The sequence below is a fragment of the Juglans regia genome, chromosome 15 (assembly GCF_001411555.2).
Source record: "Juglans regia cultivar Chandler chromosome 15, Walnut 2.0, whole genome shotgun sequence".
Classification (NCBI taxonomy): Eukaryota; Viridiplantae; Streptophyta; class Magnoliopsida; order Fagales; family Juglandaceae; genus Juglans; species Juglans regia.
Window position 1 is genome coordinate 19,643,412 of NC_049915.1, and position 17,661 is coordinate 19,661,072.

General features: G+C 33.9%; 3 protein-coding genes across 6 annotated transcripts; all 3 read right to left on the reverse strand.

Moving 5' to 3' along the window:
- Positions 1-465: 465 nt before the first annotated feature.
- Positions 466-4,361, reverse strand: LOC109000936 (alpha/beta hydrolase domain-containing protein 17C-like). Its single transcript, XM_018978009.2, has 5 exons — positions 3,761-4,361; positions 2,891-2,927; positions 2,248-2,484; positions 2,113-2,160; positions 466-1,116 (listed from the first exon to the last, which is right to left on the reverse strand). Exons 1-5 carry the CDS (start codon positions 4,057-4,059, stop codon positions 856-858), a joined length of 882 nt encoding a protein of 293 aa, XP_018833554.1. The 5' UTR covers positions 4,060-4,361; the 3' UTR covers positions 466-855.
- A 3,833-nt stretch (positions 4,362-8,194) lies between these two features.
- On the reverse strand, positions 8,195-12,666 carry LOC109000953. 2 transcript variants are annotated; one of them, XM_018978028.2, is made up of 9 exons: positions 12,464-12,666; positions 12,279-12,329; positions 11,278-11,299; positions 10,931-11,045; positions 10,632-10,664; positions 9,654-9,779; positions 9,096-9,202; positions 8,939-9,010; positions 8,195-8,680 (listed from the first exon to the last, which is right to left on the reverse strand). In XM_018978028.2, the coding sequence occupies exons 1-9, from the start codon at positions 12,581-12,583 to the stop codon at positions 8,298-8,300; spliced, it is 1,029 nt and encodes a 342-aa protein (XP_018833573.1). In that variant the 5' UTR covers positions 12,584-12,666; the 3' UTR covers positions 8,195-8,297. The 2 variants fall into 2 exon arrangements, with proteins under 2 accessions (XP_018833573.1, XP_018833583.1); XM_018978038.2 differs by having other exon boundaries at positions 11,274-11,299.
- A 1,411-nt stretch (positions 12,667-14,077) lies between these two features.
- LOC109000605 (protein argonaute 5-like) lies at positions 14,078-17,521 on the reverse strand. Of its 3 annotated transcripts, none has more exons than XR_004798484.1 (5): positions 17,167-17,521; positions 15,833-15,905; positions 15,595-15,676; positions 15,080-15,137; positions 14,078-14,864 (listed from the first exon to the last, which is right to left on the reverse strand). XR_004798484.1 is itself a non-coding variant. In XM_018977553.2 (4 exons), the coding sequence occupies exons 1-4, from the start codon at positions 17,369-17,371 to the stop codon at positions 14,749-14,751; spliced, it is 528 nt and encodes a 175-aa protein (XP_018833098.1). In that variant the 5' UTR covers positions 17,372-17,521; the 3' UTR covers positions 14,078-14,748. The 3 variants fall into 3 exon arrangements, 1 of the variants encoding a protein (XP_018833098.1); XR_004798483.1 differs by having other exon boundaries at positions 15,595-15,728; XM_018977553.2 differs by lacking the exon at positions 15,080-15,137 and having other exon boundaries at positions 15,595-15,728.
- Between the last annotated feature and the right edge of the window lie 140 nt (positions 17,522-17,661).

A 17,661-nucleotide genomic window follows, 5' to 3' on the forward strand; every position in this document is an offset into this window, starting at 1 on the left:
TCCTCCCAAAAGGGATAGAAATACTTAACTACTACTCCTTTATTGTTGCAACTGCTTGTCGATTAACATTCATTCAAAAGGCGCCCCTCAAAACCTACCATCATCTCTATTCAAACTTCAACAAATTTAAAAATAAAAATAGATCATTGAAAAACAACAATATTCTTGTTTTCGAAAAATATAAATAAAAACAATAAACTTCAATCAAAAATAAAATTTAAAGTGAGTACTACTACTGGATCATTTGAAACTTACCGCTTAGATGACCATTTTGACATGACATCATCACGTAGTGCCACGTGGTTTATTAAAAATCTATAATACATTATCATGAGCCTAAAAATCTCAAAATTTTGGAACCTCTTTCTTTTCATAAATAGTAACACTGATCAACTTGCATTAAGAAAGAATTTATAGGATGCATGAACATAGATTAAGCTAAGTCTATAAGAATGGCACAAACAATGAAATAAAACAGGCTAATTGCTGCCAAACCCATGTATTTCATTTCTGAAGATGATGATAGTCTTTACAATAAAGCTTAAGTTTGTTAATTAATTGTACATTAAATCCAGATCAAGAAGCACATTCTCTTGAATGCGAATGGGTTGATATCACGAATGCTATCTCAAAAAATGGTAAGCTGATCAACAAGATCTGTATGCATCAAACAGACTCTGTACGATTCCTATCATTTTGCCATATCTTTGTAATCATCGTACAGAGACAAACAGCTAGCTTAACTGCCAAACACTGGATCCATGAATCAAGCAAGCATAGGCAAGATCTATATATAATTTGTTTCGGTTTCCTAATCATCAAGTACTGATGATCATGAGAAATTAGAAGCAGCTATCATTTTCCAAATCTCAAGCACTTATTGCGTCTCACTTGTTCTGTAAAACTGGTGTTAGAAGTGAGTTGTGCCGTCTGTGGTATCATGAATGAGAGTTTCTCCATTGCATTTATGAACTTACGCAAGTGCTTAATGTACTCGGGATAAGTTTCGAGGTTGCAATGGCCACCACCCTTCACCCATAAGGGTTCATATTTTTCCTTGGAAAGTTCCCACAAACGCCTTCCATGTGACCAATCAACAATCTCATCATTTGTTCCCTGCAAAGGATCCATCAAGTGGTATATATGCCATATGCCCATACCAATCGCAGTTAGAATGAACCAAATTAAAGTCTTAAATGAGTTATATATGCTACATGCCTCAATCACATCATTTCCATCACATGCATTGTGATGATGTGGGATTGATCAAGTAATAAATTCCAAGTGTTGATGGATAATGACACCACTACGGTCCGGATAGGAGTGAGATGAGAGTAATGTAAATAGCAGTTTTCCAAATCAAATAGTTCTATTGACAAATCGGGCAAAGATTGATGATCTTTAATGAATTGCCTTCAATTCATCCACAGTGAGAATTTTCCTTATGAATCTATGATGATTCAACAAAGAACAATGTAAACTTTTAGAATTGATCTTATTCTTCCATAGTATTGTATTAGAAACAAAAATCCTTTTGATAAGTTTCAACCAAGCAAAAAGTGATTAAAACAGACTATTTTGAGTACACAAACCATGAATTTATGAAAGAGAGAAGAAAAAGGGAAAATGGAAATGAATCAATAATTCAAAAACCAAACAAGGTTGAAGACCTCAAACACAAAATATAATGGTGGTGAAGGGTTCCTTAGTGCTGGCATGCAAGATGGAACTGTCCATGAATCATTTGGTGTGGTATAGAACATGCACCTTATGCACCAAAACATCTAACAAATAAAACGAAACTAGAAAGGCTCTATAAACTTCAGAAAGAAAATAGGTAAGAACCAGAATTCAAATTCATTATAAAGATGGAATTGTACAATAAATTTTTTATTTATAAGCTGGTGTGGAGAACACACTTAATAAAGTGCTTATACAGTATAATCTGATTTGGAAGAAAAATTTTAAAACTTGAATCTTACACATTAAATCTTACCATTTAAGTGTTGTGGATGTTGTACTCTACACACTGGCTTGAGAATAGATCGAATAATTCATTGTACAAAATGTTTTTGCAAAAACAAAAGAAAGAAAGAAAGAAAGAACACTTACATGTATTACTAAAACTGGACAGCTGACATTCCGTATTTTGTCTATATTCTGAAAGATTGCAGGGAGCTTCCTCAGAACAAAACCAAGTAAAAAAGCTTGAAAACTAAGAACAGTAGTGATCTGAGCCAAACTTACTTTGAAAATGTCGAACCAAAATGTCATCTTGACCGGATACAACACCCGAATGCCAGAAAGAATGGCACTATGAAGAACAACACCCCTCAACGTGCGTAACCGAGAAGCCAAATGCAGAGTCGGCCCACTTCCAACAGATTGGCCATACAATATCAAATCCTCTTGCTTAATCCCATATTCCCTCTTCAAACAATTGTACACAGCCTCTATGTCGTAATATGTGTTCAACTCAGAAGGCTGCCACAATTACAGAGATATTGTCAGATGTACAGTTATATAGACACGTACTAGATCATACACATCTTATTCTTCTCAAGTTTGGATAATAATTAGAAGTTTTGAGTGAAAGATTAGGATCATCCTTTCAGTTTTGTGTAAAACCTGAGAGATTTAAGCGAGATAAATAGACACATGAGATGAATTCAACACTATTTACTGAGCATTTGATGTGGTCTCAAAAATAATAAATGCCGTAAGACCACTTAGTGTGTCTCTCTCTTTTTTACTTGGGTCGATTTTTTTTCTCCAGTCTAGCTAGATAATCATTATTCTTTTGGAATTAACTAACTGTCTGCAGTAGATTTTCCAAAGCAAACGGAAACTGTAAACGCAAATTAACCAGCCATCTTCAGACAGTACCTACCTTACCGGTGGATGCTCCATATCCTGAATAATCATAGCTGCAACATATCAATAGATACCAAGTAAATAACGAAGGAAAGGTTCTTAGTACTGCTTTAAATGATCAAATGAAGAATACAATGCAGGTGCCAAAATTAATCAAATGGATTAACTAATTAATCGCATCCCAAGAATATCATCATCATATACAACCAGTCCAAATAGAAAACAAATTAAAACAACCAAACATAATTTAAGAGCCTTTCATCAACGTATATCTGAAATTTTCCAAGATTTTGTAGAGATAGAAGTACGCATTACACCTAGTTATCAAGAAACAAAATCAAGCATATTATTACAGGCCAGCAAATTTGTGGACAAATCAGACCAGAACCATACGAATGAGTCTCACCAGATGGCTCCCATATATGCAAAACTAAAAAGACAAGGCGAGGGGGAAAGAGAGAATTGAAACGATATCGAGAACCAAACCATAAACTCAAGAAAAGAAAATCTCGGAAGCTTGGGGTGGGGGAGAAAACTGAAAAAGTTGGAAAATCAGAACCAGAAAATAATAGGTAATTTACGCAAGCAAAACAATAAAGAATTAGATAAAACAACCGCACACAAGGGATTCGAAAACGCAAATACAACCATTAAGAAAGTTTATGAATTGGGTACTGGAAAAAATTAATAGACAAAAATTGGAAGAAATGTTCATCCAGTAATCATCCAACGATTCCAATTACCCCCGAAAGAAAGAAAGGAAAAAAAAAAAAAAAGCCAGAAAAGAAGCACCGAACAGAACATATATAGGAGAGAACCAAAACCATAAACATCCACAGGCATTGGGCCTATGATGACAAACCAACCCGGCAAAAGCCAAAAGTACCTCATGACATTGACACGCAGGTGAGCCCTGAGCTCGATGAAGAGCTCGTGCATCTGACCAAGGTCTGCAGCGTTGCCATGCGAGTACAGCAACGTGAACCGAGCATGGGGATGCCTCCAGAACATGGCAACAATCTTGTTCCCGCCTTTGCTGTTCAGCAAATTCATTTCCACGTTCATGTCCGCCGTCACCCCAGGTAATACCGGCCTCCCATCCTCTTCTCTGTATATATCATACGTTGGCGGGTTTGGTGGGAAAAATGCGAACTTTGCAGCCACACTCGACGTCACATTGCCCATTTAACACGGACCCAGTTCAGAAATGGAGGTCAGGAACAGAACCCCGTATTTTTTTTATCACATGGGATTAAGATTTTCTCTTGGGTTTACTGGAAGATAAACAAAAAAAAAAAAAAATGTTCTTTTTTTCCTAGGTATTTTCTGGTTTTAGGCTGGTGAAACTAAAGGGAGGGATTGACAGAGAATAGATCCGATCTAAGCGGGTGAACAGGAAGTGGTGTTAAGCAAGAGAGGAACAAGGACCCTGAAAAAATAAGAAGGGAAAACACAAACCAAGGAAAGAATTGGATACATTTATGAGAAACATAGAAACTTCTAAACTATATGGGAGTTCTTGTTGATTATGATGATCTGTACGACTTATGTTTTCTGATTTTGAGGAAGTTACGAAAAGACAGTTTTAACCTTCAAAGATTTTATTTCATTTGGTAACACAAAACCAAATTACCTCTTAATTTTATCTGATTTCATCTCTTATATTTATTACAACTTTTCAAAACCTACATATAAAATATAATAAATAATTTAATTTTTTTAAATTTTAAAATAAAAATAATATTAAAAAATAATATTATAATAATGTTATATTTAATTTTAAATAAAATATCTCATGTCATTTTATTTTAAATGCGTAACTAACCGAAACCTCAATTATTAAATAACTTGGAAAAAAAAATTATAACTCAATATTTCACATAAAACTGGTTTATGCAAATGCCACCTGCAAGGCTGCAAGACCTTCTTAAATCATAAAATTTGATCTTATATTTGTTTAAAGGGCAATTCCGACATTTTCAGTGGAGCTTGTAGCTGCATGCATGCAGGGGATGTCCCCATTATCCTGAAAAAATATCTAAATTAGAAGGTTGGGATAAATGCAGAAAGGGAAAGATCAACGGCTCAGATTTGGTCAAACAGTGGTGGGATCTTCAGAAAGAAAGACAGGAGAAAGAGAGGTTGATAGATTGGGGGCAGTGATGTTAGAGGCAGGGCCAGCCATTCCTCGTTTTGTATTGCTCATCCAAACGTATTAATTAATTAATAATAAAAAAGACGATGTCAATTTCCACAACTGTCCTTGTTCCTCTGAGACTTTGACCCCAATTTCCCTCCCATTTACCTTTGCTTTTGGTAGTTTTTAATTCCTATTTTTAATAAGTACACTATAGTTACAGAATTATCCTTATACGTATATACGGTTGCACCTCTTCATATTTCCTTATAATTTCTGTTTCAACTTCATGGTTCAAAACAAAGGGATACATACATATGTTGCTTCTATATAGTTGTCGTTATAATATTTCGATTCACGTTGATGTCAATACATTTATCTCTATTTTCTTCTAGATTTTAGAATTTGAACAAAACATTTAAAGAATCCGCATGTAATTGAGAATTAGGCTGCTTTTAGATGTTGAGTTGAATTTAGCTGAGTTTAGATAGTGATTTAAGTTTTGTGGGATTTATTTAAGATGAGTTTAAATGTGTTTAGATGTTAAGATGAATTTAAATGTATTTATTGGAAGTTGAAAAAGATTTTGAGTTGAGATGAATTCAATAATTTAAGAGTTGTATATTTAGATGTTAGACCCAGCTTAAAATTATACTGAACTGAGTCAAACAACCAAGCGGGTGGTGGCCTTACTCAATACAGGCAAACAATTCAAGCAAGAAAAATGATATTTCCAGTCTTAGAGTATGTAAGTTTCGCGCATTCATTTTAAAAAAATTAAATAAATCTGAGACTCACATAAAAAATATATATATTTTTATGGTGGATCTCATTTTTTTTAAAAGGGAGCGCGTGCAATTTTTATATTGTAGAACTGTATATAATATTATTCAACAAGTAATAATATCGACTCATATGAGACATAGATCCTAAAGATAAGTGTTATTCGAAGCGATTAGTTGTTGAGAGAGATTTACAAGTTGAAATTCTTTCTCTAGTGAATTTTAGAATGTTGTAGCCCATTAGATTGTATAACCACATGCATTAAAAATAGGAAAAATTGCCTAAATCAGTATCTAGGTTTGTGCTTATGAGAATTTGGTCCTAAGCTGTAATTTCAAATAAGAAAAGAAGTGACATGATATGGGACTGAATAGTAATTTTCTTCGTACCTCTCTTTCATGCCATCAGGTGGGAGGGAACTTTAGGTTAGTCCAAAGAAAAGAAAGGGTCAAAGACTCAAAAAGCCCATTGACTGCTTGGAAGTTGATGCACTATATACGCTTGTTTTTATCTTTAAACAGAAAAGCTTAAAAGCAGTGTACAAAAGCTTTCATCTTATAATAATTTTTATAAATATCTATATTTATTTTTATCTTTAAGAAATGTATAATTTTATAATAAAAAATACTTTAATCATAAAAAAATTATATAAAAATAAATTTATAAATTGACAGACTTGATACAATACGTCAAAATGTAAAATTATTTTTAATATAAAGTAAATATCATACATCACGTAAAATTATGTCAATTTATAAATTTATTTTCATGTAATCTTTTTATATCTGTAATAGATTTCTTTTACAATTAATCAAGGGATTGCAATAATATCGACTCATAATAGGCTATTAAGATCTACAAAAATTTCATTAAATTAGTCGTTTTCAACAAAATCTGCACAAGTATTTTCATATCTACCCTTTCACTTTTGACTGAATATCAAATTATAATTCCTACCTTACTCATAGAAATAAAAAGAAAGTTTTCATCCTATATGTTGTTGTCATTAACTGATAATTTTGTGTCAAAGGTAAATATAAATGATTAAATTATATTTTTATATTATTTTAAGTTTTTGAAACAAGTGACAACACATAGTGTCGTAATAGAGATCTTGAATTCAAATCTCGATTCTACAATAATTTACTTTATTTAAATAAATATTTAATGCATTGGACACACTCATTAAAAGAGAGATTGACCCATATGTGAACAAATATAAATGATTAAGATTTCGTTTGGTCACATAGATGATATGAGAAATTCATGAATAATAGTGAGATAATTTGTAAATAGTAGTGAAATGATTTGAATTAAAATTTTTATGAAATTTTGAAAAAGGAGAGATAAAAAGTTAAATAAAAAAATTATAAAGTTAAAAGAGTGTTTGAATATAATTTTTATTTTGAGATTTGAAAAAAGTTGAATTACTTTTTATGTTTTGTTTGGAAGCTTGAGAAAGTTGTAATGATTATTTAATGATTAGATGTAAAAGTTAAAAACTTGAAAATTTGAAATTGAAAAATATTTATATTTGAATGGTATTTGGATGTTAAGATGAGAGATGAGATAAAATGATTTTAAAGATTTGTGAAACCAAGTCAGACCTAAATCTACATTTTCGGATTAGTTTAAACTTTTAGAATAAGTAGTGATTTCAGATTTTGCATCTCCCTTCATTAAAAAAGCATAAGTACGATTTTAACATGATACTTTCTTCAATTCTAATCATATTTGACTAATAACAAAATCTTGAGTTAATGTTTATATATGCTAGTCAATAAAAAGTAACTACTTTCTCAATAATTTGATCATATTTAATTGAAAAAAGGATTTAATTATAATTTTAAGTATTTAATTGTGACATTCTATACTTTGTAGAGTAGATTAAAGCTACTTGTTAATTTCAAAAATAAAATAATTTTTCGACGAGCACTGAAAACACTACCAACAATTGAGCCAATGACATTGATATCATATTATCAATAGTTTACAGAGACTTTGTATTTTTCTTAAAAATATATAGATAAGTCTAGAAGTCTAGAAAATGGAACTTCACTTTATCAGGTAAATATAAGCTTTTCAGGAGGAAAATAAAGGGTGCATTGCTGTTAGAAAAAAAGGTAGGTGGAATATTTGTGAGCATCACATCACCAAAAGAAGGGGGTCAGCCTATGGCACCATATCTTACCTGTAAAGGAGCTGGAACTCCATGGATGGCATTTCTCATAACCTATAACACTCAAAGTTTATAGTGTTTTGCTAATTGATACAGCAGTATATGAGATGCAAGGGAGAGAGATTTTCACATTTTCTTCTATTTTGTGTTAAGTAATTCGTTTATTCTTCAACAACAACAACAACAACAACAACAAAGAGATGTAGAATCAGAGTACAAGGTATAAAATTTACACTACCACCAACCATGGCATTCAACAGAAATTATTATGTTCCTAGTGTTTGATCTGATGAGACTGAATGCGGAATAAAATAAAGGAGACAGCTAACTGCCCCTTTTAAATAAAATGTGCTCTTCTTCTAATGCAGTCTCATCTCCAACAACTGAAACCCAAACTTCTGCAATTTTATCCACTGTTCCATCCAAGATTTCTACTAAAGTGAAGGCTCGCTTTGTGCCAATAGACTCTGGCGTTGGAGGGGTTTCATTCTTCATGAAGCTTCGGTCAGCAGTTCCTTGTTCATCGATCAATCTTTTAACCCTAGGAACAATGGCCCCATTCAGGTATATAGTGTTGTCAGCACCAACAGCAATCATCTTGCGAAGACCATTTCGATAAGCCAGCTCTTTATGCATGTGACCAAACACAACCACACGGATAGAGAACTTGCCAGTCTCTTTTAGGAGGGATATGGCTTGTGCTAGATCTGTATCATAAGATAACATTGCAAGGTAAAATCATTGCTTAATCTTAGAACAGATGGACAAGTTGCAAAATAAAGTAGTTCATTTTACTCCTTTCCATAATCAGCCTCAAAGCCAAATTACCTAGTGTTAAACACTAAAACCTCAAAAGTTGAAGAGCCACCATCCAGGCTTAAATAAGGCAGTTTGATCGAAGACCTTGGAAAAAAGAGATATCAACAGGAAAAACAATCTGAAAACTGAAAAGTGAGTAAAATTACCAGGATCACCATGGTCACCTCCCCCAAAGGCCCAATCTTTTCCACAGATGTCATCCACATTAGAACCCAGACCTGCCCAGGAATTTTCTTTTTAAGTAATGCTGAGAAAATTGTACCAGATAGCTGAACTAAATTTGATGTTGGCAGACGGATACACCTGTTGGGCCATTGTGTGCAAGCAATATAACTATATGACCCTCTGGCACGCGCAAAACAGCTTCATAAATTCTCTTGGCACTTCCATCCATGTCTTGGACTCCATATCTAAGTAAAAATATCAAATCGAAAACTGCAATATTATTCAAAATGAAAACAAGAACAGGAGTAAGACACCAAATGTGAAAATGTCATCTGCATGGTGCAGGAAGCATTTTCACTCTAATTCAATGGCAGCTGATGCCGGTGAAGGGATTAGATGTCCAACAAGAGTGGTGCCATGTAACACCAGCAACGTGGTAGGCATGCATTAGCCATAAAAAAAAAAAAATCTGAATTCAAAAATCAAGCCGTGACCTCTAATACATGCCTGCCACATCAGTGGAGTCATGTAGGTGTTAGTGACGTAACACAGGTGGTGTTGCACGTGCATTACTAACTCATGCAACAGGGATGTTTGAAATTGAGACTTGACAGCAATAATATGAAGAGTGCAAACGTGATAAAATAGCATGGTAAACTCCAATTTTATAATATGCTTCTTTAGTAAGAGAGATACCTTGCAGACAGAAGCCTTTTCCGAAACATCTGCTCTCCTCCACAAGAAAATGGCCGTCCACCCACGACACTTAATTTCATCAGAGGAAAGTCTAAACGCCGATAAGCTACGTGCTCCTCACCAAGACTGATCATTGCGAAAACTATTTTCAGCTTTAACAAAATTCTTAAACAATTCAAGCGTGAAGTGTAATCTTCTCAGCAGCAATCAATATATTCATCTACCAGATTATTTTCAGTTGTTTAAAAACATTCATTAGAAACTTCTAGCAACACCATGAATTCTGCTATGTCCTTTTCTAATATATTTTTCTTTCCTCCATAACTGGCAGTGTTTGCAAGTAATGATCTCTCCAGACACAGTTTAAGAATCCTATATCGATTTTCTTTAGCAACCAAAAAGAGATGGATAGCCATTTGAGTTGAGTGATGGAGAATTCTGGTACAAACTACAGACCCAAGACTTGGGGCCATATTTAAGGTATGACATGCATTTGGTTTGCTTACATTGGCACATTAGGTATTTCAGGGGTGAGTGGCTATCAATAAAAAATTTGATACGGCGGTAAATACAGCTAAAGTATCTTCAATATTTTCAGAACTTTTCCTCCAATATGGATACCCAAAGCTTCTGGTATTAGCTTTCTCTTATTTCTGACAAGTAATGAATTAGATCTCGCATTATTTATTGAAGTAATAGTCTGCTAGAAACTGCAAGGTGAATCAAGGAATTAGAGATGACTAAGCAAATATTGAATACCCAGTATTAAACATTGTTCGGGATTGGAAAACACATAAAAAGAGAAAGAAAGAAAATGCTGACATTTCCAACCATGAAAATTCCTTCGGAGTATAAAAACAGATGATATATTAGGAAGGTGTCAAAAAAATTAGACATGAGAGAGAAAAATATGGTATAAGATACATCCTTGGTATTTTCCAGAAAGTTTTGACAATTTCAGAAATAAAATAATCTCACCATTCGAGCTGAAGTTGAACACCATCCTTCCTCCTGATATTCAAATCAAGGACTTTATTAAGTTGATCATTCGGGAGTGCATACTAGAACTTAATTGTACATGTGCAGCACATGTGCAGAGAGAGAGAGAGAGAGAGAGAGAGAGAGAGAGAGAGAGAGAGAGAGAGAGAGCAACACACTCAAGCTAATGAAGTGCACAAACTTAAATAGCAAGAAGCCATCTAGTGAGCATATTATCGATGGTTGAAACAAGCTGATATGCTAATTTCACCAAAAAAGGGAATAACTTGTAAACTTACTTGCCAGAGAACTGTTGAGTGAACCAGGAATCATGGTTTCCCAAAATAACTGCTTTAGCAAATTCAAGACTTGCAACACTTTGGACAAGTTCAACATTCTCATTACCAAAATCACCTGAATAAAACCAGAGAAAGAAGCGAAAACAAAACAAAACAGAAGATAAAAAGGTTTACGCATTGAATCAGTAAAAGAAATAGATCTTACTGATTATCTTTCCAGAAATTAAGGTACAGACTTGTGGAAAAGTCTAGAGTTTGTCAAGCATATAGAAACGTTACAAATGCATTTCAGAATGAAAGATCCAATCCACTAAACAAAACTAGTTAGATGAACGAATAGAACCTGCCTGTGAACAGCACCAAATCTGGCTGCATTTCATCATAAGCCCATATCAGGCGAGATACATATATAATTCTTTTCTACTTCATGTTAAAAAAAAATAGTGAAAAAAATGGGCGCACAACAATTAACCAAGTAGAAACAAAGGCTCCGTATTGGGAAGTTCTGTTTGTCTTCGGCTGTTGCTTCAGGTGGTTAATTCACCAATATACATTAACCAGAACTTCTAATCATGCTATTTCTATTGGGGAATTATTAGAATTTAGGCGGAGGACTTTAAAAAAATGAATTGCATACAAAATCAAAAGGTATTTTTTTTTTATATTATTTATGGAATCAGACCTAAGAGGCTAAGACAATTCCAAATAGCAAAACCTCAATCAATTCAATTTGTTTGAAAGAAGAAAGGGAGAGGTACTATCTATTCTTAAATATCATTTCATATTGCACATGAATTTTAATGACCACGAATTCGAAATTGGCAATGTAAGAAACTATAGAATATATGGAATATCACAGAAAGATTATTATTATTTTTATTTATTCGTACAATTAATTTCAAATAAGACATATTCTTTTCAAATTGAAAAGAAGAGCTGAAGTTATAGTTAATTCACTTCTTCACCCTGGAAACAAAAAGTTGTTTAAATTCCATCAGGATAGTCAATTGTTCATGGAATATAGTACCACAATTATATTCACGGCAAGCCGAGTAAGAGACCAAATAATCTGTACTAAATTACCCAGGTTCACATAGTTAATGTTCAATGCAATTGGTCCACGCTTATTTCCATTAGAATGATAATAATGCTAAGAATTAGAATCCACTCCCAAAAATCTCGAACCCCATTTTAACATAGTTATAATTACTGACATTCTTCCATATTCAAATCTCGGTTACAAATATTCGGTTCATCATATATAAAACAGAAGCAAACACAGAATGAAAATTGCAAACTCTTTCTTTAATTATATAAAATCGAAAAGAGAATGAGAGGGAAAAAAAACCTGCAAAAACTGAAGTGCCTTTGTATCTTCTTGTAGATTCCAATCATCATGCTTCCAACCAAACCCCAAATTGTCGTTTAGTTATTATTATTTTTTTTAATGTCAATAATGAAACAAAATAACATCCTTTTGAACAGAGATAGGATATCTAAATTAAGATAAAAACAAAAGCGAGAGAGACTAACGACGTCTCCGACGACTGCGATGCGAGCAGAGGTGGCCATGGAAGTGCGAGAGGAGGGGTTGAGCTTGGACGAAGAAGAGAGACAGCAGAGAGTGGACGCGTGCACCGACGCGGTTGACATAAGGGTTTTTCTTTTACTTCTTTCTCGCGTGCGGGTACCACTTTTAGATAGTCACCGCTTCGCTGCAAGAAGCCTGAAACTAGAGCACGTCTCCACGAATTTTTTGGTTTTATTATTATTATTATTATTAATATCTCCACGACTTTTTTGGTTTTTTTTTTAAATTATTATTATTATTTATTTCAATATACTTAAAATAAAATTCAAAAAACTATATTTACTTATACTGTATTTAGCATAGCATTCGCAATTATAAAAATTAAAATATTAATATTTTTTTTTTTATTATTGTAGAACTTATTTTAGACTTTTAGTGACATGTTGAGTGGGTAAAGAAAACTTTTTATATATTTATACATATAACATTCACCACCGCTTATTTTAATCAATAAAATTGTGCTTAAGAAAATATTACTTGGTTCCATATGTTTACGCTTTCAAAATTACTGTTCTGAGTATTTTAATTTTTAATTTTAATTTTTTTTTAATAATTAAGGAAGTGACTAGCAGGACCTTGAGACTGAGTAGTGCAAAAAATATATATATACACTATCCTAAAGTGTTCAGCTATGAGATTTGTTTGGCATCTCATATAACCATCATATTCTAGTTTCTACCTAGCTAGAGATATTCATGTACTATGCATTAAGAATGTAAAAGTCATATTAAAATATCAGCTTAACTTATAGGTTATATTTATAGACATAATTCACTACAAGGGAAATCACATTTCCCAACGATTCATTTTCGCTGGGAAAAATTATAAAATCGCTGCCTATCACCTTTCCCAGCGATTTATAAATCGCTGGATATTCGCCGGTATTAAACCCCCACTTTTGATCTACTGCAACGGAAGCCAAAAATCGCCGGGACACAATTTTCTTTACCGGCGAGTTTTATTCGCTGCCAAAAGGACATTTTATCGCCGCGATTGCAAGATACGATTCAATTATTAATCGTTGGGAAAAATTAATTCCAGCGATTTAATACTGTCGCTAAAAGAGTGAAATTCACCGGAAATAAGATTTAGCAACGATTTTTTGAAATCGCTGCTATTGACTAAAATGTTTTGAAATAACAATTGCGGCGAAAAAAATGTGCCGGTATAGATCAATACCGGCGATTTAAAAATCGCTGGAATTGACTTATTAGTAAACACCAGCGATTTCAAAAATAGCTGGTAAAGTTTATTTGCGGCGAATATTATTCGCCGCAAATAATGTAAAATTACAAAAAAACATTTCCGGCGAATTATAATCGCCGGAAAAGATATTTCACAAAATAAAAAAAAAAATATCCCACAGAATTAATTCTGATGAATTAATTCGAAGCCGCAATCGACTTCAGAGTCTGCAAAATGAAGTACTCAACAACTTTAGAAGGTGATATTAAAGCAGCAGCACATTCACCATTAATAAAAGCAGGGAGTGTAATACATGAATATACACATCTCCAACACATATACACATATACACATATAAACTTATAGGGACCTTAAGGTAGCTGATCATATGTAACTTAAATTCAAGGGCAACACAACCAGCTTGTACTAAACTAATACATGGAGTAGTATATATCTTTGTTGTAGACAGCTTCTCAAATCTTCAAGCTGTTGCACAGGCAAAAGCATAGATGGGGGTGATTGAGTTGTACGTACAGGCAATCTGGTCCAACACATTCATGCCAATGTCATCAATTCTGAGTAACAATAAATGGCAAAGTCATCATAGTCTAGTAACCAAGGTTTCCTATATAATATTGTTACTATAACAGTTAAATAAAAGCCATAACTCTTGGATAAAAGAAAAGGCCATAGCTGTTAATGTTGTAGTCTCATTTATGCTTTATTGACGCTATTAGATTTCAACTATAGATGAATAATTGAAAACAAGTATTTAATTTGAGACCAAAAATCTTAATTACGTGAATTATTCGACATGCATGCATAATATGGTTGGCTTGATATATAGATCATCAATAAGCAGCTAGTGCTGAAATAAATGAAGAAGAAGAGATACAAGGCAGATGGAAAAAAACCCGGTGAGAAACACAAGGCCACAAGCACCAGAGGCTAAAGCCATAAGCACTATAGACTGTGAGAACATGGCATCCCGCTTATATCTATGATCATAACCAGCCCCATAGCACCACTCTCTTTTCAAGAGCTACTGAGTTGCTGTAGTAGTACTAGTACTACTGCATGTGAGTGATCTCGTCTCCTTTCTCTTCAATTCTTCTATTCTGTCACTAAGAATATTCAGGTTGCCATCCACAATGTTTGCTGCATTTATATATATAATCAAATTATAACAATTATATATTGAAAGTTCGATGATCTATCATCGATCGAAGTAGTAGAGTAGTACTACTACTTGTAGCTGTACTTAATTCGAACTTAATTCTCTTAATTCCATTTGGGAAAGAGTACTAGCTAGTACTAATATTATTGCTTTGATAGCATGCATGCATGGCATCATGTATATGAAAATTAAATACCTCTGTCCTTGAAGCTTTGAGATCTCACTTGGGGGTAATACTGGAATAACTTATGACCCTAAAAGACAAATTATAAAAGGTGTTAGCTTAGTAGATACCTTATTATGATAAGTGTGTATAGTCACTAAGCTGGTACTGATCTCACAAAAATGTTCAATTTTAAGTGCTAGGGATAGCTCCGTGGGTAATGATCATAGGATAGAATTAGTGGCTAAATGTCGGGATGTAGCACTTTCTCTTGCTTTGATATGGCATTTGAAAGTTCTAGGACCATGATTGATTGGTTGTTTAGATTGATGATAAAGCGCGTAGCACATCACCAAACAATTAGTTGTCTTTTTAGTTGGCTAGACATGTACAATAAGGTATGAAATTGGGATCAGAACTTGATTTCCACACCAGAGAGTTCAATACCTTTAGTTGGCTATTCTTTTTTTTTTTTTTTTTTTTTTGTGGGGAAAATTTCATGTATAAAAGCATTTTGAAAAATAGAATAACAATCGAAGAACTCTCACCAATATTCAGGGATAGTCCCATCTGAGTAGGTCTAATACTCTGGTAGAAACCTCTCCATGATTCTAAGCCACCGCCAAGCTGCTGCAGTTTTTTAATATCAGGAGAATATAGAAACCTTCCGACTGATACATACCTGAACTCACCCACGAATAAGTCTAACAAGTGGAAATCTGCTAGCATTAATAGAAAAACAAAATTGACAAATCCAAAGAAATAGAACAACAGAAATGCATGCACCTTTGGCCTGGCAGTTGCCGCAAGACAATATCAATAATGGTAAGCGCCTCTTGAGGGGTATCAACTGATTTCCCTGCAAGAAGCTCACGCAATTGGTGCAAGAAGCTCACGCAATTGGACAGCAAGCATGCTATTAGTTATTTTCATGCATTCTTTTAGAATGCTTGAAATGAGGAGTCTTCGCACTTAAAGACAAAAAAATAAAAAAGAAATATTTCCTACCATCAAGAAAGAAAACCCAATCCATCATCACTTCTTACCGAGTTCATATCCTTAGTTAAGATTTACTTTGCATCCATATCTTAATAGTTATTTGAAAGATAAAAAGATTGATTTCAGCCCCAAAAAAAAATGGTAGCTTACATCCTATTAAGATTTTAGTGCATGCCACACACACACACACAAATTAGAAGTGATCTTTAATCTGATCCAATGTAGTACAGTGCAAAAAAAAAAATATGAATGTCCACAAAAATCTGAATGTACTACGGTGCAAATGAAGAATGTAACCATGGTCTTGTATACTCTTGATATATGCAGTAAGTGCCTGCAGTGATAGACTCAGAAACACCTTCTAAGTTTACATGTTCTCATCTAAAATTATCAACATAAATGATGTTTAAAAAGCCTTTAAAAGGGGAAGCTGAAATTGGCTGTTGCAAGGGATGGATGGTAAATCACCATAAGATGGTCGGCAAATCACCACAAGAACATAATAACAAGACTAAGAATAAAACGAAATAACTACAGGAAACAAAGATCACACGCAATACACAGAAAACCAAATGGTTTAAGTCAAATTGACTCTGAGAAGAGAGTAGACTCAAAATAAAAAAAACCTAACATCAAGATTACTCTCCAACAAAATACAACAAAAAATAAAAAAGAACCTAAAATTATCAACGGAACACCATACAACACCACAATCCACTGGTAAAAACCCCAATCCTCTGTTTTCATGAAACCCTAATAGAAACAATCTCCCAAACATGCTAAAATCGATAGTCATTGTATAAAATCTAAAATCAAGATTACTCTCCAACAAAATACAACAAAAAATAAAAAAGAACCTAAAATTATCAATGAGACACCATACAACAGTACAATCCACTAGTAAAAACCATAATCCTCTGTTTCATGAAACCCTAATAGAAAGAATCTCCCAAACATGCTAAAATCGATAGTCATTGTATAAAATCAGACTGATAATACAGAATTGAAGAAAAAAAAACTTAAAAGGATAACTAGAGAGAGAGAGAGACGAACGGAGAGAGAGAAAGAGAAAGAGCACGAGAGAGACGAACGGAGAGATTGAGAAAGAGAGAGACACTCACCTGCTAGGCGAGGCGACGACGGCGACGTCTCGGTAGAGGCATAACGTGGGAAGGGGCGGCAGTGCACAGGCTCGAGGAAGAAGGTCGAAGTGGAGAAGGGGGTACAATGATAAAAAGTGAAGACTGGGTAGGGCTCGGGGGAGGGCTCGGGGGAGGGGGGGGATTCAAATTTGTAGTGGGTTTTGGTGCCCCAGCTCAATCTCATCGATTTTATCCCGTTGGCAGTAGTTTTTAAACTTGCGGCGAAAGTTTTTGCCGTTAGAAGGCCAAAATCGCTGCAAATACATAATTTCGTAACCCACCGTGTTTAAATCATAAAAATGCTGCGGCGATTTTATTTTCTTTGCAAAAACATATTTATTGCGGCGATTATTTTTACAGCGATTTTAAAATCGCTGGGAAAAATCCGATTTCTTGTAGTGATTGTTGATGTTGTGTTTTGGAAGCCTGGACAATTCCGCTTGGATAGAGCTAGTGCGATCATCTGCACAGTAA